The sequence below is a fragment of the Eptesicus fuscus genome, chromosome 6, assembly GCF_027574615.1.
Source record: "Eptesicus fuscus isolate TK198812 chromosome 6, DD_ASM_mEF_20220401, whole genome shotgun sequence".
Lineage (NCBI taxonomy): Eukaryota > Metazoa > Chordata > Mammalia > Chiroptera > Vespertilionidae > Eptesicus > Eptesicus fuscus.
The window spans coordinates 4,766,956-4,787,757 of NC_072478.1; the positions used below are offsets into that span (position 1 = coordinate 4,766,956).

The window sequence follows — 20,802 nt, forward strand, 5'->3', positions numbered from 1 at the left end:
CCTACTTCCGTCAGTTTTCTGCTTGTCCTTTGCCAGGGACCGGCCGTTTTCCATCCCCGTGAAGCTCACGGTGCGAAGGGAATACGTGCGCAGGACGATGCCACTGGCCCGATCACCCTGTGATTTTTAAATCTGGAGTTAAAAGGCAGCGTCAGGGGATGGGAGTGGTGAGGGCCGCAGCCGACACCTCCAACGTGGGTAAAACGCCCCGATCGGGGCTGGGGGGGGGGGGGGGGGGGCGAGTGGCCAGGACAGTGAACACACCATAGAATATACATGTGATATAGTATAGAATTGTACACCTAAAACCTATATAATTTTATTAACCAGTGTCACCCCAATAAATTCAATTAAAAAAATAGAAAACAACAGTATCTGAGATTTTCCCTGGGGCTGGGAATACATCGCATTTTTTTTTTTTTCTTTTTTCTTTTTTTTTTACATCGCATTTTTTAATTTGGGAGACCCAAAGTGAAAAAAAAAACGTGAGCCCACGCTGGAGATGCCGGGGATCGAACCCGGGGCCTCATACATGCAAAGCATGCGCTCTACCGCTGAGCTACATCCCCCACTTGCTAGAACCTTCCCTGCTATTCTACCTTAGCAGTTTCTTCGTGCAGGGCATGTGTACAGGAATGGTCTCTGGAGAGCGCGATACCCCAGAAGTTGCAAACCCCAGCGGGCAGCGTTGCGAGGGTTTCCAGGGCTCTCTACTAAATGACTACGGGGGCGCAGACCTAGACGGAAGGACGCCCGGGGAGGTCAGGGCTGGGATAAACACCTGGAGGCAGCGGTGGAAAAAGAAGGGGAAGTCATTTGATGCGATGCCCCAACTGAACTGTGAAACGAAAAAGAAAAGAAGACTGTGTGCAGAATGCTGTGTTTATAAAAAAGAAAAACAAAAAAAAAAAAAACAGGGAGGAGTGTAGTAAATATAATATTTGTATAAAATAATTCAGAATTGCTTGGGATGGGGAGGGAATTGGGGTCTAGGTGATAGACAGACTTTTCAGTAGAATCCGCTCTGTTTTTTAATCACGTCCAAATTAATTCAACCCAAGAAAAGTTAACGGAGCGCCTACTAGGTACCAAGAATTGCGCTAGAAAACTGGTGGTCCGGTGGCCTGAAACTCACATAGTCCATCCCTCTAACAGCTCGCATTCCAGAGGAAGTGGAGTGCTGGATTGAAAATGGTAAGGTGTGACTGTAAACAGGCTTCATTGAGAAAGGTAACTTTTTTTTTTTTTTTTTTTTAGAAAGGTAACTTTTTGAAACAGGGCTAGCAGCTTGGAAGTGAGCCAAGCACGTGTCTGGGAGAAGAGAGGTCTGTCACGAGCCAGTTCAAAGGCCGTGAGGTAGGGTCTTTGTCGTGTTGCGGGAACAGCCAGGAGGTGCGTGTGGCCGGAGGGGAGTCCACAGGAGAGGGGTAAGAGATGAGGGTACAGAGGAGGCCCAGTGCGAGGAGGGGGAGGAAGACTGGGGGAGGGTTTGAGCAGAGAAGGGCCATGATTTGATTTAAAAGTAACATTTTAACAGGATTGTCCTCACAGCTGGGTGAAGATAGGGCGGCAGAGTGGGACAGAAGGGGAGAGATGTGTTGCTCATTGGAGATGGTGCAATGGAGGGAGAGACTGAGGACACGGGGTGAGGTGGGCACAAGTTTTTCCTCTTGGAGTCACAGCGGGCTCCCTGGTGTTGTCCTGAGCACCTGGAGGGCTGGAGTTCCTGTTAAAGGGGTGAGGTGGGGGAGGCTGTGGGAGAAGCACGTGGTGGTGCCGATCAGTACAGTCGTGGACACGTGAGCGTGGGACGCCCCTTAGGTGGAGGTGGAGAGGCTACGCTGGAGCTGAATGTGGAAGCCAGGCCTCCTAGGCGTCCCGGGCGAGGCCGGTGTGCTGTGGTGTCCTCAGGGATAGGGGCGTCTAGGCCCGTCAAGTGTCAGAGATCAGAAGGGACTGAGTACAGACAGGGCACCAAGGACTGAGCGGGGCAGGGAGGAGGGATGAAGGTAGCAGGCCATAGAGCCGGGGAAGCGTCTGGAAGGGGCCGGGAGAGTGTCAGGACGGAGGAAGCATGAGAGGAGAGGGCAGGTGAGGCCCGAGAAAGGGTCTTTGCCTTTGGGTTAGGATCGCTGAGGTCACTGGTGACTCTAACAAGAGCGATTTCTGAGGAGGGTGAGGGCGAAAGCTGGACCCCAGTGGTCTCTGGGGGGCAGGAGAGGGCTGCAAACAACGCTCTGGAGGGGGCTGCGGAGATAACATCGAGTAAACTGGGGAAATTTATTGAAAGTGTGTTGTTTATGAAAATAATTAACGCATAAACAACGGGGGAGGGGACTTGGCAGGAAAGGCAGCTAGCTAAGAGGTGGATACAAGGCCACGCTTGGGGGTGGGGGCTGAGCGCCAGGTTCCAGACTCCAGACTCCAAATTTAGCTCCCGCAGCGCCGGGCCCAGCCTGCCCCCGGGAACCCGACACGCGCCTGGCGCCAGGCCCCGGCGCCCGCCGTGCGGAGCCGGCCGCGAGCAGCCGGGAGCGGCGCCCAGCGGGGCCGGTGCGCCCACCTGTCCCGGCCCGTTTCCCGGCGGCCTGGGTCAGGCGGGGGCGGCCGGGACCAGCCCGCGGCGGGGGGTGGGGGGCACGGGGAGAGGGCGCCGCGGGACCGAGGAGCCAGGGCCGGGACCGAGGGGTCCAGGCGCGGGGCGTTGCCCTCACTGGGAGCCCCTCAAAGCGCCCCTTCCGGGCGGGTTTTGGGGGGGGGGGGAGCGCCCCCTGTGCGGGTCTCCGTCCGCCGGTGGCAGCCACGCCCTTCCTCCCAGAGGCCCGCCCCGGCCCCGGGATCCCCGGCGCAGCCATTGGCTCCCCGGCCTCGCCAGCGCCGCCCGACTCGGGGCGCGGAGGGCGTGCATGGCGGCGGTGGGGCCGCGCGCGGGTCCCGGCTCCGGGGCCGAGGCCCTGGCTCTGGCGGCGGAGCTGCAGGGCGAGGCGACGTGCTCCATCTGCCTGGAGCTCTTCCGAGAGCCGGTGTCCGTCGAGTGCGGCCACAGCTTCTGCCGCTCGTGCATCGCGCGCTGCTGGGAGCGCCCGGGCGCGAGCTCCGCCGCCGCCCGCCTGCCCTGCCCGCTGCCCTGCCCGCAGTGCCGCGAGCCCGCGCGCCCGAGCCAGCTGCGGCCCAACCGGCAGCTGGCCGCCGTGGCCACCCTGCTGCGGCGCTTCAGCCTGCCCGCCGCCCCGGGCGAGCGCGGGCCCCCGGACGCGGCGGGGTGCGCACAGCACGGCGAGCCGCTCAAGCTCTACTGCCAGGACGACGGGCGCGCCATCTGCGTGGTGTGCGACCGCGCCCGCGAGCACCGCGCTCACGCCGTGATCCCGCTCGACGAGGCTGTGCAGGAGGCCAAGGTGAGCGCCCGCCGGACCCCTGCGGGTCCCCGCGACCCCGCCCTGCCTCCCGCTCACGCAGTGCCGCCGGGCCGGCCGCAGACGGGGGCTCCGGTGAGCCCCTGCCTCTTTCTCCTGCTCCGCACGGGCTCCGGGGGTGAGCGTGGCGGCCCCTGTCACCCCCGCAGCACCAGTGCCCCGGAGCCGCCTGGACGATGTCCCACAGACTTGGCGAGTTTCTTTCTTTCCTTCGCCGACCTCTAGCGGCGACTGGGGCTTATCCACACATCCGCTGCCCCCACTCTCAGCCCTTCCCCCGGGTGGGAGACCTTCCCAAGGGGGGTGGTCCAGGGTTGAGCAGAGCAAGGAGCGAGCCGCCTGGGCTGTGTCAAAGCTGTTGATTCTGGGCTCCTTTCTTTCCTGCCTCCTCGCCGGGGCCTCAGTTGGGGTGTGTGTGGCGGCCTCGGGCCCACAGCCCGTCTTTCTTTGCTCCCCACGCTGCCCCCACCCTTCCCCAGAGGGACTTCTGATGGTGGGGACTCGAGCAGAGGAGACCAGTGGGCTGGGCTGCTGGGGGTGGGAGCGGCTTGTGTTTCAGCCTGAACGTGTGCACTGATGGTCTGGGGAAGTGAGACCCTGGGGCTTTCGGCGTCACCCTAAAGGTGCCCTGTCCCCCTTGGTGAAGTCAGGCAGTGTCCACCCCGGTCTCCTCCTCAATGAGCAGGGCCTTCCCTTTCTCCCGGGCGGCTCCAGGAAGGCAGGCGGGGCGTTTCCAGAATCCTCTGCCCACAGTGTCTCCCTTCTCACCCTCCCGCAGGAGCTCCTGGAGTCCAGGCTGAAGGTCTTGAAGAGTGACCTGGAGGACTATGAGGTGTTTCGTTCCACCGAAGAGAAGGAGAGCAAGGAGCTCCTGGTGAGGCCCTCCCGGCAGCAGAGGCCGCCCAGCCTGGTAGTTTTGTGTGGTGGTGGAGCATGCGCTGTGGGGCCGCAGACTTAGAAAGATAATAGGGTGCATATCGTGAAAGGTGACCCTATACTTTATCATGTAACCTGAGCTTCTGCAAGCAAAAGGAAGGGCTAAAATAACCCTAGAACAGCTGGCTTCAACTGGAACTGTGCCATGAATCAGGATGTATAGTCATTTTAATACACCCCAGTTAGGGCCTTGGAGTCTCTCCCGATAGAATGCAATAATGTTTCTGCAGAGGAACATGAATATTCAGGTTTATTCAGACTCAATGAAAACATAAATACAGTAAACAGCCTCATGTCAGCCCAGGGCATTTTTTGCCACCACAAGAGTTATGAAAAAAACCCACCTGTTTTTTCATTTTTAGAGCTCTGAGGTTTTGCAGTTAGGCTAAGTGGAAGGGGGCTCCCGGGGTCAGAGCCGCTGAGGGTGGGAAGGCTGACGACCAGTTTCCAGTAGCTCCAGCTGCACAGCCCAGTGTGCCCATCACCCTGGTGGGCAGGAATTATATTTTGTCTTCTTTACAGTGGAACAGGAAAGTGAAACGGGGCTCCTTTTGAGGAAGGGGAGCTGTGTGTGGGTCACGGACTGTCATTTTCTACCTCGAAAATTCAGTTCTTAGCCCATAAATTGGTATTAAAAGAGTGAAAGGAATGATAGGGAGGCTGTTAGGAGAGGGCCATCCAGTTCTGAAGCTGGGAATTGGAGGAAGAGGAACTTGAGGACCCTCCTATCCTCAAGGTGGGGACAGGATGGTGTGGGGGGAAGACCTGAGTTCAGACCCTTCCTGACCCTCACCTGCACCTGGTGCACCTGCCTCCACATGCACCCCAGCCTTCCCTTCTGATCACTCACTTCCCTCCCCAAGGAAGAGCTTAACCCTCATTTCCAGACTCCACCCTCCTCTTCTGGAGACAGGAGTAAGCATGTGGCTCTTCCATCTACGACCAAGAGGCCTCCCACATCATGGGCAGCGTCATGGTCTCTGGCCTTACCCACCATGACACTGCTTAGCACCTTCTCTGTCCCCTGCCAACCACCCCTCTGGCCCCGGATTCTTTAGAATTACAAAATACTACCTGCTTAATACAACAGTAGAGGTACAGGTCAGCCCTGGCTGCATGATAACAGAATGAACACTTTTATCTGAAAATGCTCTTTCCATTTAGAGTGCTTCTCAATGGGGGCAGTTTTGGCCCCCAGGGGATATTTGGCAATGTCTGAAGATATTTTAAAAAATAATAATATATATATATATTTATATTTTAAATATATTTTATTGATTTTTTACAGAGAGGAAGGGAGAGGGATAGAGAGTTAGAAACATTGATGAGAGAGAAATATCGATCAGCTGCCTCCTGCACGCCCCCCTACTGGGGATGTGCCCGCAACCAAGGTACATGCCCTTGACCGGAATTGAACCTGGGACCTTTCAGTCCGCAGGCTGACGCTCTACCCACTGAGCCAAACCGGTTTCGGCTTAAAATATATTTTTATTGATTTCAGAGAGGAAGAGAAGAGGGAGAGAGAGAAACATCCATGATGAGAGAGAATCATTGATCTGCTGCCTCCTGTACGCCCTAATGGGGCTCAAGTTTACAACCCAGGCATGTGCCCTTGACCGGAATCAAACCTGGAACCCTTCAGTCCACAGGCCGACACTCTATCCACTGAGCCAAACCAGCCAGGGCTGGAGATATTTCTTGTTGTCAATCCTGGGGCAGGGGTGCTACTGGCCTTTAGTGGTAGAGGCCAGGGTGCTGATTAAGCATCCTGCAACGCACAGGACAGCCGTCTACAACGAAGAATTATCTGGTTCCGAATGTCAATAGCGCAGAGGCTGGTAAACCCTGATTTAGAGTATGTTGGCTGATATTGTCCCACTTGTGTTGCTTCCTCGGGAGGCCGTATGATATAGTTGCAAGAAATGCAGATTCTTGGGTCAGACTCCCTGGGGTGGAGCCCTGGCGACCCACTTGCGGTGACAGACGTGCTTCTGTCTCTCTCCTCATTTGTAAAATGGGATGAAAGTGTACCCACATCATTGGGTTGTTGTCAGCGTTGAGTGAGTTCACAGCTGTAAAGGGCCCCATACCCAACGTCCTGAAGGCGCTGGTGGGGTGGGGCGGGGGTGGGAGGGAAGAGCCATGGCCTGAACCTAGGTCTCTTGAATTCAAAACCCACTCATGGACTCCTCTTCCAGCCTTTTAAAAAAATCTTAGTGATTTCAGAGAGGAAGGGAGAGGGAGAGAGAGAGAAAAACATCAATGATGAGAGAAAACCATGGATCAGCTGCCTCCTGCACGCCCCACACCAGGGATCCAGCCCAGGCTGGGAATTGAACCGTGACAATGTGACCTCCTGGTTCATAGGTCCACACTCAACCACAGCCACGCCGGCCCGGCTCCGTTAGGGTTTTAAAGAAGAGGGACTGTGGCGGTTGAGCTTGTCCTGGAGGAATGGAATCCTCACTTCTCACTAGTCCTTGCTTGTTATGTCATGTGCAGTTCTTTCCACATGTTCATGTAAAGCAGGCGTCCTCACACTACGACCCGCGGGCCACATGCGGGTGATTTTGCCTTTTGTTTTTTCACTTCAAAATAAGATATGTGCAGTGTGCATAGGAATTTGTTCATAGTTTTTTTTTTAAACAATAGTCCGGCCCTCCAACGGTCTGAGGGACAGTGAACTGGCCCCCTGTTTAAAAAGTTTGAGGACCCCTGGTGTAAAGAATCCAGGGGATCAGTAGCATGAGCCTGTGTCTGAAAACACAGGAGTAAAACTCCAGTGGACAGTGGTAATGGAAAGAATAGAATATGAAGCCTGGCCCAGCTCCCCGGTGACTAACTATAAAGGGAAGGCGGTCTGCGCGCCGCCTCTGCGTCTCTGCTCGGTCTGAGGCTTTTCATCCACTTGCATCGCCTCCTACGGTCGCTAGTCAGACTTCAGCCGCCAAAATGGTGAAGCAGATCGAGAGCAAGTATGCTTTTCAGGAAGCCTTGAACAGTGCAGGAGATAAGCTGGTAGTGGTTGACTTCTCCGCCACGTGGTGTGGGCCTTGCAAAATGATCAAGCCCTCCTTTCATTCCCCCTCTGAGAAGTATTCCAGTGTGGCGGTCCTTGAAGTAGATGTGGATGACTGTCAGGGTGTTGCTGCAGAGTGCGAAGTGAAATGCATGCAACCCTTCCAGTTTTTTAAAAAGGGACAAAAGGTGGGTGAGTTTTCTGGAGCTAATAAGGAAAAACTCGAAGCCACCATCAATGAATTCATTTAATCATGTTAACCAGCTACTGGCTCTTGTAATTTTTTTTATTTACAAAAAAAAAAAAGAAGAAGAAGAAGAAGATAGATCAAGTATAGAGACTATAGACTCAACTACCATCTGATTATAAATGACCATAAAATATTAATTCTACCCTTTTTAAAACTGGTGTCTTGACTAGCTTTCACAATAAATGAAAAGTGGCCAATTAAAAAAAAAAAAAAGAATATGAAGCCTGCACACAGCAGCCTATCCTCACGTGGGTCATGTAGGAGTGCTGCTACCTCTGGTCACTGGCATTGATTTTCCTTCCTTCTTCCTTTTCTGCAACTCCCAGATTGTATTCTGAACATATGTTACCTTCATAATTGCTAAACAGAAATGGTGTCTTTAAAATGCAGTGAAGGCCAAGGCTGTGGGTTTATCCCCGGCAGGGCACGTACAAGAATCAACCAGGCCTGGCCAGAGAGGCTCAGTGGTTGAGTGTTAACCTATGAACCAAGAGGTCATGGTTAGATTCCCGGTCACGGCATATACCTGGGTTGCTGGCTGGATCCCAGTGCGGGATGTGCAGGATGCAGCATGTCAATGATTTTCTCTCATCATCGATGTTTCTATCTCTCTTTCCCTCTCACTTCCTCTCTGAAATCACTAAAAATATGTCTTAAGGAAAAAAAAAATAAGCGGAACAACAAATCGATGTTTCTCTCCCTTCTCCCTCTTTAAAGTCAATTTTTAAAAAACAACAACTTTAAAATGAAATAAAGTGAGGAGTGAAACGTGGAAGGTTGGTGAATGTTAAAAAACAAAATTCAACTGCGTATATTTTAAAGATATTACTGGCTTTATTCAGTGATTGATGAATTGGGCAGCATCTAATCTAACAGATAGAAAGGAACCCCAAAGAGCTGTATTAGGGAAGAGATTTTATAAGCAGAGGTGGCAAGAACAAAGAATTTCTTTTCTTTTTTTAAAATATATTTTATTGACTTTTTACTGAGAGGAAGAGAGAGGGATAGAGAGTTAGAAACATGGATGAGAGAGAAACATCGATCAGCTGCCTCCTGCACACTCCCCACGGGATGTGCCCACAACCAAGGTACATGCCCTTGACCAGAATTGAACCTGGGACTTTTCAGTCCACAGGCCGACGCTCTATCCACTGAGCCAAACCAGTTAGGGCAAGAACAAGGAATTTCTACAGGCAAAAAAGCCGCTTGGTTATTGCAAGGCTATTTCCCAATAGGGGATGGCAGGTTATGAACAAAGGCAATTCCTGATTAGCTGGTTTAAGATTCCATTTCTGGGATAGCCGAAACTATAATGAAGTCTGTTTAGTGAGGTGGGGCTTAGCATAAGCCACTCCATATTGGCCCTGTTTTCTTGTATGTGACACATAATAAAAGTTTGGGGAAGAGAGTGGCCTCAGTTTAATATTTAGAGTGGCCCCGGAGGCACTGATTTATCCTTCCCACTTTTCACACAGGAAACTGCAGCCTTTAGTAGTTCTTAAGTGAGTTTGAAGGTGCCCTGTGTTTGAGGGAGAGCCCAGGTACAGAGACACATGGGCACATCTGTGAGGGGAAGCGAGAGCGTGTGTTGAAGCTGCTGTGCCCTTAGCGTTGGGATATTTAAATTAGAGGCTGCGCAGGGTGTGCATGTGTGGGTGAGCCTCTGACCCCTGAAAAGCGAGGTGGGCCCAGTTTCCCACATTTGATGTAACCCTGCCCTGTGGGGTGGCTCAACGCTCCTGTCCAAATGCCAAGTCTTGATGCTCATGTCCCTCACCTCTGCACCTTCTCTCCCGAGACAGAAGCAGATGGCAGCGGAGCGAGAGAAGGTGGGGGCAGAGTTTCAGGCCCTGCGGGCCTTCCTGGTGGAGCAGGAGGGCCGGCTCCTGGGCCGCCTGGAGGAGCTTACCCGGGAGGTGACACAAAAGCAGAATGAGAACCTGGCCCAGCTCGGGGGCGAGATCGCCCAGCTATCCAAGCTCACCAGCCAGATCCAGGAGACAGCTAGCAAGCCCAACCTTGACTTTCTCCAGGTGAGTGGCTCCCCAGGGCTTTGAGCCCTTTATCCTGAGGCATTTCGAAGGCAGCGAGCAGCGAGAACAGAGTCGGGACTTGTGAGCTTAGTAGACTCACACAATCTGGAGCCAAGGGGGACTGGAGTGGGGTGCCTTGATTTTCCTGGGGTTACAGTCAGGTCTAAAGGGATATGATAGAACTTTCCTGACCGTGAAGAACAAGGATATGTCTTACATCATCTTCCAGCATGCACACACTTGAGACAAGTCCCAGGAAATAACACCTTTACTAATGGGCATCACTTAGATGTTTTCTATCCGATTTCGTTAAAAAAACAGTCACAGTCTACTCATGCTTACCTGGCAGGGGAGGTACCTTGATCACGAAGGTGGTTTTCCCAGGACAATGGTTGTCCATTGCACTCTGGATGTGCTGACCCCTGTGATTTCCTGTGGAAAATGTGGGAAACTGGTCTGCATCATTTGCAGTAGTGGGGGACTGTTCGCGCCCTCCCCTGAAAAAAATAAAAAATAAATAGTGACAATACCCTACCTAATAATAGAGTAATATGCAAATTGACCGTACCTTCGCTATGCCCACGATTGGCCAGGAGGCGCGGGGAGGCGGGACTTGGGGTGGCCGAGGTGGCTGATTGGGCCAGCGGGATGCTGAGCTTGCGTCACCAGTGGTGGCACGAGCTCAGCATCTGTGCCATGGCTGTGCTGCAGCACAGAAGGGGCCTCTGGGGCAGCGAGCCCACATCCCACTGCAGACCATCAAAAGCAGGGAGCTGGGTGTCCGCTCTGGCACCAGCGGACAGACACCCAGCTCCCCCACGATTGAAAGCGAAAGCGGGGGAGCTGGGTGTCTGTCCGCTCAGGCACCAGGCCAAAAGCCTCCGCCAGAGGCTTTTGAAAGGCCTGGTGCACCAGCGGATACCCAGCCCCCCCGCGATCGAAAGCGGGGAGCTGTGTGTCCGCTCCGGCACCAGCGGACCCCCTGCCATCAAAAGCGGGGAGCAGGCTGCCAGCAGTGTCCGTGGAGCATGCTAGGCTTTGCGGGGCAGTGGATATGGCCTGGATGGCAGGTTAGGCCTAGGGGACCCTACATGTGCATGATTTGATCATGCACTGGGCCTCTAGTACTAAATAAACCTCACAAGACACAAATGGATCAAAAACAGTCATTTAAAGGACACTGGTCGGAACGAGCAGTCGCTGCATAAAGGCTCTGACTTGTCTTGGGGGCGTGAGAGCAGAGGCCACGCTGGGCCCCAGCTCATGGCTCCGGTGACGATTCTGTAATGACGGGGCGTTTCAGAGCTGTGGGCAGTGTCCAGGGACCCACCATGCTGACGAGGTGCCCAGCTCCAGGCACAGAGGGGAGCCCTTGGCACCCGGGCCCATGCAGGCAGGGGGTGTGGTACCCCTGAGGATTGCCTCCTCCTCTGGAAGCGGGGCAGGGACAGTTTTATTTTTCCAAAGGTGAACGGAGGTCACCTGATGTTGGTTTTGTTTTCTTCCATCTTTCTTTCCAGGAATTTAAAAACACTCTGAGCAGGTGAGTGGACCTCACAGTTCCTCGGGCCCCTCCTAGCTGGTTCTTCCCCACCACGGAGCCTCTGTTCCCCACCCCCAGCTTCTCACCTCCCACGTCCCCACTGCCTTACCTGGTACCTTCTGAACGGGCGTCCCTGTGCCTGGTGTGGGGATGGGCATGAGACCAGGCTCGCCTTTTCCTACGTCTCCCCACCGAGGGGACCTCACTGTCCTAATTGTGGGAGTGGGCCAGTGTTCGGGGCCTCCCCCTTGTCCTGCAGGTGCAGCAATGTGCCGGCCCCCAAGCCCAGCACAGTCTCTTCCGAGATGAAGAATAAAGTCTGGAATGTTTCCCTCAAGACCTTTGTCTTAAAGGGGCTGCTCAAGAAGTTCAAAGGTAGGGCCCAGGGGTGGGGCTGGGCCACGAGGTGCCAGGGGCAGTGGTGTGGTTTTGGGGGTTTGGGGTAAAGATGTGCCTTCCCAGAAGCTGTGTGAGAAAAGCGGAGCTGGGGTACGTGATAACTGATTTACTCAGGCCCCCTCTGCTTCCCCTGGGGACCGACAGGATAGAGGGTCGTTGGGGGCGGAAGGGGATGGGGAAGGAGATCGCAGCTCTGACCAGCTCCGGGCAAAAGAGGGGAAGCTGGACAGGAAAAGCCAGAACACTGCCTCTCCCCGCACCTGCGCTGGCCCGGTGCCTCGGGCCTGTCGGGAGGAAGTGGGGCCATCCATGTCAGAGGAGGTGCCGTCACTGTCCTTGTGACAATCTGGTGTCATTCACACACACCTGCTTGGTTTCTCCTCAGAGGACCTGCGTGGAGAGCTGGAGAAAGAGGAGAAAGGTACAGTAATGGTGACAGGGAGTGCCTGTTACTGCCTGCCGGCGTCTGTCCCCCTGGGCTCTGTGCGGGGGTGGGGGGGGGGGGGTCCCTCTGCCCGCCATCTACTCCCTTTCCCTGTCCATACCTCACAGTGCTGACTCCCGCAGGCCACAGCGGGGCTGTAGGCTTGTGGTCCAGAGCAGGAGTGCCCTGCCCCTCAGGATGCTTAGGTTGGGGAAGGCTTGTCAGTCACCTACACAAGCCCCTCTCTCCCCTGTCCCCACTCCCAAACTTACTGAGACCTCTTCTGGGGACCGGAGTTGTGTGCAGGGGTGAGGGGAAGCAGGAAGAAACGGAGGACAAGGGAGGTGGTTCTTACTCCTGCAGAAATCTGGGTGAGTGGGACCCAACCCCACAGGGAGGGGAGGGGGGCCAAGCCAGACTTCACCTGGAAAGAATCCGAACCAGCTGAGTCAGACTAGGCCCATTCTGTGCACAGAGCCCTGCACAGGCCCCTCTCACTCAGCACAGGCTGCAGCTCTCCCAGCGACCCTCAGGCTGCACTCACGCTCTGCCCCATGCACTCCTGTTCTCCGTGGGAGCTGGAATGCACCAGCTCACACTTCCCTGGGCCTGGAACATGCTTCACCAGACAGCCGCCTATCTGGTTGCTTCACCTTCTCTATGTCTTTGCCTAAATGTACCTTTAAAAAAAAAAAAGATCTTATTGATTTTTACAGAGAGGAAGGGAGAGTTAGAAACATCAATGATATGAGAGAGAAACATTGATTAGTTGCCTCCTGCACGCCCCCTACTGGGGATGTGCCACAACCAAGGTATATGCCCTTGACCAGAATCGAATCTGGGACCCTTCAGTCCGTAGGCTGACACTCTATCCACTGAGCCAAACCGGTCAGGGCTAAATGTACCTTTTCAGTGAGGCTGTCCTTGGCCCCTCTAGTTGAAATCACAGTTGCCACAGTTGCTGTCCTGATCCCTCTTCTGTATTTTTAAAATCATTTATTGTCTCTCCTTCCCTCCCCGAAGAAAGGAAGCTACATGAGGGCTGGGATTCCCAGGGCCTGCACATAGGAGGCCTGGAACACTTACAAGTGTGCATATTTGAGCTTTTTCTTTTTTTTCATTATATATATATATATATATATATATATACACACACACGTATATGTATATGTATGTGTGTGTGTGTGTGTGTGTGTGTATATATATATATATATATTTCAGAGAGGAAGGGAGAATGAGAGATACAAACATCAATGATGAGAGAGGATCATTGATCAGCTGCCTCCTGCACACCTCACAATGGGGATCAAGCTCTCAACCCCAGGCATGTGCCCTAACCGGGAATCAAACCGTGACCTCTTGGTTCATAGGTCGATGCTTAGCCACTGAGCCATGCTGGCCAGGCTCGAGCTTTTTCTTATGGAAAATTTCAAACATATGCTAAAGTGGAGAGATGAGCATAACAAATATTACATGCTCATCATACACCCTCAGCAGTTATCACTAACACCCCTGCTTATTTCTTCCTACTCGATTATTTTGAAGCAAATCACAGATAATATATTTTCCATAAATATTTCAGTATTTGATCTCTAAAGAGAGACTTTTAAAAATACATATATGTTTATATTGATTTGAGAGAGAGAGAGAGGAAGGTGCAGGGGCAGGGGAGAGAAACATTTCCATCGGCTGCCTCCTGAGGGGCCTGCAACCCGGGCATGTGCCCTGATCGGGGACGCTCAACCAACTGAGTCACAGCGGCCAGGGTTAAAGAGATAAAAAACAACCACAAAACCATCACCATAATTAGAAAAATTTATTCTTTCCAGCATCTACGTTGTACAACTTGATTTCAGATGTACTTGTTGGGGGTGTAGGGGTAGTGTGTGGGGTGGGCAGGAATGGGGCAGGGGCTGTGCAGGAGGCCTGCAAGGGCCATCTCTCCCTGACTCCCCCTGCAGTGGAGCTGACCTTGGACCCGGACACGGCCAACCCCCGCCTCATCCTCTCTCTGGATCTTAAGAGCGTGCGCCTGGGACAGCGGGCCCAGGACCTGCCCAACCACCCGCGTCGCTTTGACACCAACACACGCGTCCTGGCGTCCTGCGGCTTCTCCGCTGGGCGGCACCACTGGGAGGTGGAGGTGGGCTCCCAGGACGGCTGGGCCTTCGGCGTGGCCCGTGAGAGTGTGCGCCGCAAGGGCCTCACGCCCTTCACTCCCGAGGAGGGCGTCTGGGCGCTGCAGCTCAACGGTGGGCAGTACTGGGCCGTGACCAGCCCTGAGCGGACGCCCCTCAGCTGCGGCCACCTGTCCCGCGTGAGGGTGGCGCTGGACCTGGAGGTGGGGGCCGTGTCCTTCTACGCCGTGGAGGACATGCGCCACCTCTACACCTTCCGTGTCAACTTCCAAGAGCGTGTGTTCCCCCTTTTCTCCATCTGCTCCACAGGCACCTACTTGCGAATCTGGCCTTGAGACATTGCCCGGCCCCCAGAGGCAGGGGGCCCGTCCAGAGTGAAGCCTTCTGGCTGCCAGGGGGAGGGATGGGAGCTCCGTCGGGGCTTCCTGCTCACTTTGGGTCTGCCCTTCACCCCTCCTGCCCCCGGCTGCCTTAGAGAGGCTTCAGGAGGCCAAGCGGCCGAGGCAGAAAGGCCCCAGGGCCTGTCCCCTACCGGGCATGTGGATTTGGTACCAGCTGCTGGGGTGGGGGAGGTGGGGGGAGAGGACAGGAGCCCAGCTGTTGACAGGGCTGCTTCCTGTTCCTGGGCCTCACTGCTCAGCCTCAGCAGCACCTCTGGCTCCCTGGAGCGACACCAAGCCCCGGGCCTGTGTTGTCCTCAGTTGCAAGGGGCACATTTGGGGCCAGGCCAGCCAGGTTCATGATCACTTCTGTTTTGCCTTCTTGTCAGCTGCCAGCTGCCTTCAGAGACCTGAATCCAGCTGGCCTAACCAAATCGTCCTCTCAGGGAGGAGCACTGTGCTCCCGGCTCAAAGGACAGTCTGGGCCAGAACTGGAAGCAGAGCCTTGACCTGTGCCCTGTGCCCTGTACCCTGTACGTGAGCGAAAGCCCCAGGCAACAATATGTAGGCGTGGCTGCCCTCTCACAACCAGAAACTGATGATCGGAGTGATATGTACATCCTCCGCCCCTGCAACGGCCACGTGTCCTCACAGATGCCTAAACCCCTCTCAAGTGCCAAAGTACAGTCTCCCTGGGTGAGGAGACAAAAGGTTCTGGAATTTCAAAATACCGGGAAGCACCTACAGTTTTACAGATGCAACTCACACCAGCGTGGAAATGCAGAGCAGAAGCATGCCCCCAACAGATTCTTTCTGGAACTTGCCAAGTGTGTGCCACCAGCAGAGGACCCTGGTGGCTGTTACCGCCCTAGCTAATGGCTCCCCAGCTTCTGTAAGGCTGGGCTTCTGGGAGGGGGCGGTGGGGTGTTCCTTGCTTAGTGCTCATAGAGATGGAAATACAGACTATGAGTTCGTTTCTACAGTGGCTTAGCTCATTCTTGACTTACCGTGCCTGCGTGCGAGAGCACACGTGTGAGCAAGGATTTCTGCCAGGTGAGGTGAGCATGTGTGCTGTGTGAGAACGGTGCACAGGTGTTATCAGATCGCAGGACAGAGGGGCGTGTGGATCTTGGAGCGGGTATGTATGAACAGTGCACAGGGTTTAGGTGTTGAAATGGAGGTCAGGTAGGTCAGACCCTATTATTGACTTCTTGTTAAATATTAGCCACCCCATATTTAGTTGATGGCCATAGGTTTCCAGCCCCACCAGATCCCTGGCTAGATGAAAGCTATTGCTGACCTAATTCTGTGTACCCGGGTTCACACAGATGCAGGAACGGTGACAGTCAAGTAGTTGGTCTGCAGGAGTCTTGGAGCTCCTGAACTCTGTCCTTGGAGATGCTTCAAGCACACTTTGTGTTCAGGTCCTTGTTAGGACAGACATGACCCTGTTTGAGAGGCCAGCCCAGTGCACACAGCAACAGGCAATCAGAATCCAGTGTCCAACAGGCGGGGACAGGACCATTTAATGAGTCTAGCCTCCAGCAGCATTCCAGAGGTGAATCCTATGCCCTCTTCATACACAGAGGAGCTCTAGGACACTGTAGCCATCCAATGTGTTTGAATATCACTGATTTCCACAACGAAAACCTGTGGCGTTTGAACTGAGAACCACAATTACCCCTTATGTCATCTAGCAACTATGCCGAAGTATTGCAACCCATGTTGCAGGTCACAGAAGATAGGGTGACTGGTGGAGGCCCTGTAGGGCCAAGTCTAGGGACTGCAGGGGTGGCTGTCTGTGTGTATTCTCAGCTTTTGTGTTTGTGTGTCTATAGAGTTTATAGAATAACTGCATAGATATCTATACATCTGAAGCGATGTTAACAATTACACATAATAACTGCACGTGGAGGGCGAGAGAGATGGTCAGTGCTGGTGTGAGAGGATGTGTGCATTTTTCTCTTCCATCCTTTGGGCATCATAAGATCTCAGATTTTTGAGCCTCTGAGAGCAGTGACTGGCCTAACTTGGGCTCTTCTGACCCCAACTATATTAGTCCCAGATCCTTGCGAGCTGCAGAGCTGTGAGAACCCAGGTCCTTGCCCCCAGACTCTCACACAGCTCCTCACGGCTGGACGTCACCTAGGGGCCTGCTTTCGGCCTGGCCATCCAGAGAGCTAAGTCATCCGGCCTGCAGGGACCGGCCATAGGGCAGGTTGGGCAACCAGGCCAAGGTCCACCACCTACCTACAGCCGCCACTTTGTGGCCATTGCCAGGCGAGGGCTCCTGTCGCTCACCTGGGCTCTCACCCTCCCCTGCCCTCAACTCCGTGTGCCCTTTTGGGGCTCTGACAGAACCTGCTCCCCAAGAGTCCAAAGGGGGGCCCTAAGGGTTGTCTCTTCCTAATTTGCCTAAAGGTGCCGTAGGGGCTCGGGACCCCGGGCCCTGCCTCAGTCCTTGGCCTGCCACTTCCTCACACTCAGACATTCTGATTTCTCCATCACTATCAGCCTCTGATTCCTTCCTGATACCCTCCCCCCTCCCTCACGTGCTACCTACCAGCCCCCTGGACCTCGATCCCCCCCAGGACAGACCTATTAACAGCCTTCCCCTAACTTCTTCCTCCCAGCCCTGACCTAGCACCCGATCTGCGTACACAACCCTGCCCTCCAAGGGTCCTCGGCGCTGACCCCGCAGAAGCTGGACGACCTGAGACCTCTCCACAGCCCCCCCCCCCCCCCCCCCCCCCCCCCCCCGGCTCAGCGGGCGCGCGAACCTCGGGCCTCTGCGGGCGGCTCTCCCAGGATTTGCGGCCCCGCCCTCGGCACCAACACCCGCCGACGCCGCCGGCTCAGCTGCGCGGCCCAGCGGGGCCCTCGGCCCTCGGGACGCTGGCCCCACCTCCCGTCGGTTCTCCGTGTGAATTGTCTGCGGCTCCGTGTAAATCATCCTCCCGTCGCCGTGTAACGCCTCTGTGTGAATTGTCTGCGGCTGCGCGGAGGAGGCTGCGGCATCAACCAGTCGCAGGCAGAGTGTAGCTACGCACTGGGCCCTATAGCTCAGGGGTTAGAGCACTGGTCTTGTAAACCAGGGGTCGCGAGTTCAAATCTCGCTGGGGCCTAGCCTGGGTTTCTTCCCCTTTTTTATAACCGACCGGTGGAAACGCATTAAGGTGCGCAGGCACCCCCAATCCCGCCTTTCTGGGAGGCTGCTCCGGTGAAGTTCCCAGGTCCCGGCCCCGCTGGTGTCAGCCGCCCTCGGCCCTCCCTTAGGGCGCACACCTCTGGCAACCACACCTGGCGTCGGCCTTGTGGTCACACATCCCGGCGGCCCCGCTCCCGTACCCCCACCCCCCCCCCCGCGGCCCCTCGCTCTCGTTCTTTCACCTTCGTTGCTGGAGACCACCTGCCAGCGCCCCCGGGAGCCTCCTGTTTCAGTTGGGAGGGCGACTGAGAATGCGGGCAGAACTCGCCGTTGGCCCTCGCAATATGGCTTCTGTAGTGAACTGGCCTGGCGGTGCGGCAGGCACGTGGGGCCCGCCAATCCCGGGGGCCGAAGTCGGGGGGAGCGGGTGCCCCTCCACGCACCCCGCCTGCTCCATTCACGGCCTCCTCCGGCATCTCCCCAGGTTTCCGCGAGCGGTTCTCTCCGCTGGTGCACCCGCCAGGTTCTGTTTTCTCTCTTTTAAAAATCCTCACCTGAGGATATTAAATCAACATGTATGCAGAAGGTCAGCATATATTAGTTGTATTTTTGTTGATTTTAAAGAGAGAGAGAGGAAGGAGGAGAGGGGGAAGGAAGAGAGAGAGAGAAACACTGATGGGTGGCCTCCCGCGCCCGCCCCGGCGGAGCCCCCGCAGCGGCGCTGAGCGCAGCCCGGGGTCAGCGGTGTCCCCGCGCGGGGCCGCGACCGGCTCAGGCCCTTCGGAGGGTCCGCTCTGCGGGGAGGGCTGCGGCTGGGGGTGCAGCCGGGCCTGTCGCCTCTGCCAAGGCCTCCGGGGGTCGTGCCCGCCCAGGCGACGGGAGGGCGCCCGAGACCCCCAGCGGCCCGACCCGGCCACGGGCAGCAGCGCCCCTTCCATTGCTCACTGGGGGTTTAGGCTCATGTGTTCCTTGGCTTCGTTAACAGCATAAACTAATACATCCAAGTCAGAAGGTCAGCATGTATTAGTTGTGTGGGGTTTTTGTTTGTTTAAAGGAAAAACCTGAATGGTTAAAAAAAAAGACTGGAAGCGAATATGACAAATTTGCAGACTTTGGGTCCGGGTGTGGCGGATGTGGACGCTGGTTTGCGCGCTCTTTAAGTAATTCCACAGAGAAGAGAAGCAAGTGCTCCCACCACGGAGGCCGCGGTCGCCGAGAGCGGAGGGGCGCCCACCGGCTCCTCTCAAGAGCGGGAGGGCGCGGGCCGCGCGGGTGGGCGGGCGCGGGCGCCTCGGTCCCGGCAGAGGCCGCGAGGGAGCCGTCCGCTCCCGGCGCCGAGCCGGAGCGCCGACAGCGGCGATGGAAGAAATCAGCACCGTTTTCCTCGGAGCAGGTCAACCACCTCGCGGCTCCCTCACTTTGGTAACAGCCCGCTGGTGGCACACAAACATTTGGGCCAGCTTTGCGTTAATGTTGTGACATTTCCAGCAGGGAATCAGAATCACTGTCACTCCCAAACAACCAGTCCAGTCCAAGTCCGTTGGGAAGAGCAGGTCCGAGAGGAGCGAGGAGAGCGCCGCCCAGCCGCTGGTTCCCCGGGTGCGGGTGGCGGCTCCCTCCCGGGCAGTCCCGGGGGGCCGAGCGCCAGGCACCCGCATGGGCGCCGCGGGTGCGCGCGGGCTGGTGCCAGCCTTGGGGAGCAAGGTTCCCGGCCATCTCATTTCTGCCTTACACTTCCCTATAGTTCCTGAACACGTTGCAAATAACTATGTGTTGTTTTTAAAATATTTTCATAAAACGATACCAGGCAGCCCACATGAAGAGACTACCCCCGATTTCATTTCTCCTGTCGCGGCTGATGACCCCAGTCCCCCCGCACCTCCTCCGAGCCCGGCGCCCGGTTCTCTCCAGGAGACCTCCGGCTCTCTCGGCCTCTGCGTCCCGCCCCTGGGCCTCCAGACTTGCACCTTATTTGGGCTTCCTTGGGAGGGGGCTCCAGTCCCCCAAAGCGAAAGGATGCCCTTTTCTGCTGCCTGAGTGGCTACAGCAATTCGGATTCCAGGACATCTCAGAGGGGCCGAGCGGGACGCGGCGCTTGCACTGCGCGAGCCGGTGCCGCTGAGTTAACCGTGGAAGCAGAGACGGCTGAAAGGGATGGGGTGAGCGTGGGAGACTCCGAAATCCGAGTGGTTTCAATATGCCAGAAGTGAAAGCCCGTTTCCTGGTGATGCAACGACGCCACAGAGAATCAGACTAAGGCCTGAACGGCGAAGCTGAGCAGCAGCCGGCTCGTTGGTCTAGGGGTATGATTCTCGCTTTGGGTGCGAGAGGTCCCGGGTTCAAATCCCGGACGAGCCCAGTTTTATGCTTTTTACAAAACAACATTTCTTGTTATCCGGCCAGCTTGGGTTCTAGACTGGCGGTGGGAATCGTCGAGTTCCGGGAGAGCTGGGTCTCCGGAAGGAAAGCGTGTGGAAGAGTGGCGGAGCCGCCTGGGATCTAGAGTAGCCGGGAGAGGTTGAGTGCAGCACCTGCTGCTTGGGATTCAGTTCATTGTGGGGCCGGTCCTTTGGCGCTTATCAAGTTGCAGGAACATCGCGTCCCGAATAGGCTTTGGTAGCAGTCAATAGAGGAACTGGGGGCCGCCCCTATCAGGTTTCCGTAGTGTAGTGGTTATCACGTTCGCCTAACACGCGAAAGGTCCCCGGTTCGAAACCGGGCGGAAACAGGCATTGCTAATGCCTTGTTTTTCTCCTCGTCATTAGAAACTTCTAGTATTGCATTACATTTGGAACCCTAGGAGACAATGCAGGACATCACGTCATCATCTCCACCTGGTTACAGAGGTGGACGGTCTTCCAGAGAGATCGCATCACACCCCTGGGTTCCCGCTTCAGCCACCTGCCCCGGTGAAGACCTGGCGCCTCCCCACTTTTGGTCAAGAGCACCCCTGCGCAGTAGACCGCGCCCAGCCCGGCCCCTGCAGCCGCTCGCCTACACCGGGTTCTACACGAATAAGGGCGGAACTTCCCGCTGGAGTTCAATCTCGTATCACCCCTCTTTTGTGACCCAAAGGAAAAAAACTGCTTAGAGGATAGAAGATGCTGCAAAAGTTT

At 55.6% G+C, this 20,802-nt stretch overlaps 2 protein-coding genes and 5 non-coding genes across 10 annotated transcripts; 6 read left to right on the forward strand and 1 right to left on the reverse strand.

Annotated features, from left to right (window-relative positions):
• Positions 1 to 497: 497 nt before the first annotated feature.
• Positions 498 to 569, reverse strand: TRNAA-UGC (transfer RNA alanine (anticodon UGC)). The gene has a single exon. It is a non-coding gene; the product is annotated as a tRNA-Ala (tRNA).
• Positions 570 to 2,694: 2,125 nt separating this feature from the next.
• Positions 2,695 to 15,518, forward strand: TRIM7 (tripartite motif containing 7). Of its 4 annotated transcripts, XM_028135439.2 has the most exons (8): positions 2,701 to 3,398; positions 4,195 to 4,290; positions 9,424 to 9,654; positions 11,175 to 11,197; positions 11,457 to 11,572; positions 11,982 to 12,017; positions 12,317 to 12,391; positions 13,982 to 15,016. In XM_028135439.2, the coding sequence occupies exons 1-8, from the start codon at positions 2,907 to 2,909 to the stop codon at positions 14,491 to 14,493; spliced, it is 1,581 nt and encodes a 526-aa protein (XP_027991240.2). In that variant the 5' UTR covers positions 2,701 to 2,906; the 3' UTR covers positions 14,494 to 15,016. The 4 variants fall into 4 exon arrangements, 3 of the variants coding, with proteins under 3 accessions (XP_054573064.1, XP_027991240.2, XP_008156882.2); XM_054717089.1 differs by lacking the exon at positions 12,317 to 12,391 and having other exon boundaries at positions 2,699 to 3,398; positions 14,928 to 15,518; XM_008158660.3 differs by lacking the exon at positions 12,317 to 12,391 and having other exon boundaries at positions 2,703 to 3,398.
• On the forward strand, positions 7,238 to 7,768 carry LOC103301652 (thioredoxin-like). The gene has a single exon (XM_054717093.1). It carries the CDS (start codon positions 7,305 to 7,307, stop codon positions 7,620 to 7,622), a length of 318 nt encoding a protein of 105 aa, XP_054573068.1. The 5' UTR covers positions 7,238 to 7,304; the 3' UTR covers positions 7,623 to 7,768.
• LOC114228741 (U1 spliceosomal RNA) lies at positions 9,989 to 10,154 on the forward strand. The gene has a single exon (XR_003614870.2). It is a non-coding gene; the product is annotated as a U1 spliceosomal RNA (small nuclear RNA).
• Positions 15,519 to 17,590: 2,072 nt separating the features above from the next.
• TRNAT-UGU (transfer RNA threonine (anticodon UGU)) lies at positions 17,591 to 17,663 on the forward strand. Its single transcript has one exon. It is a non-coding gene; the product is annotated as a tRNA-Thr (tRNA).
• A 2,309-nt stretch (positions 17,664 to 19,972) lies between these two features.
• TRNAP-UGG (transfer RNA proline (anticodon UGG)) lies at positions 19,973 to 20,044 on the forward strand. The gene has a single exon. It is a non-coding gene; the product is annotated as a tRNA-Pro (tRNA).
• A 297-nt stretch (positions 20,045 to 20,341) lies between these two features.
• Positions 20,342 to 20,414, forward strand: TRNAV-AAC (transfer RNA valine (anticodon AAC)). Its single transcript has one exon. It is a non-coding gene; the product is annotated as a tRNA-Val (tRNA).
• Positions 20,415 to 20,802: the final 388 nt, after the last annotated feature.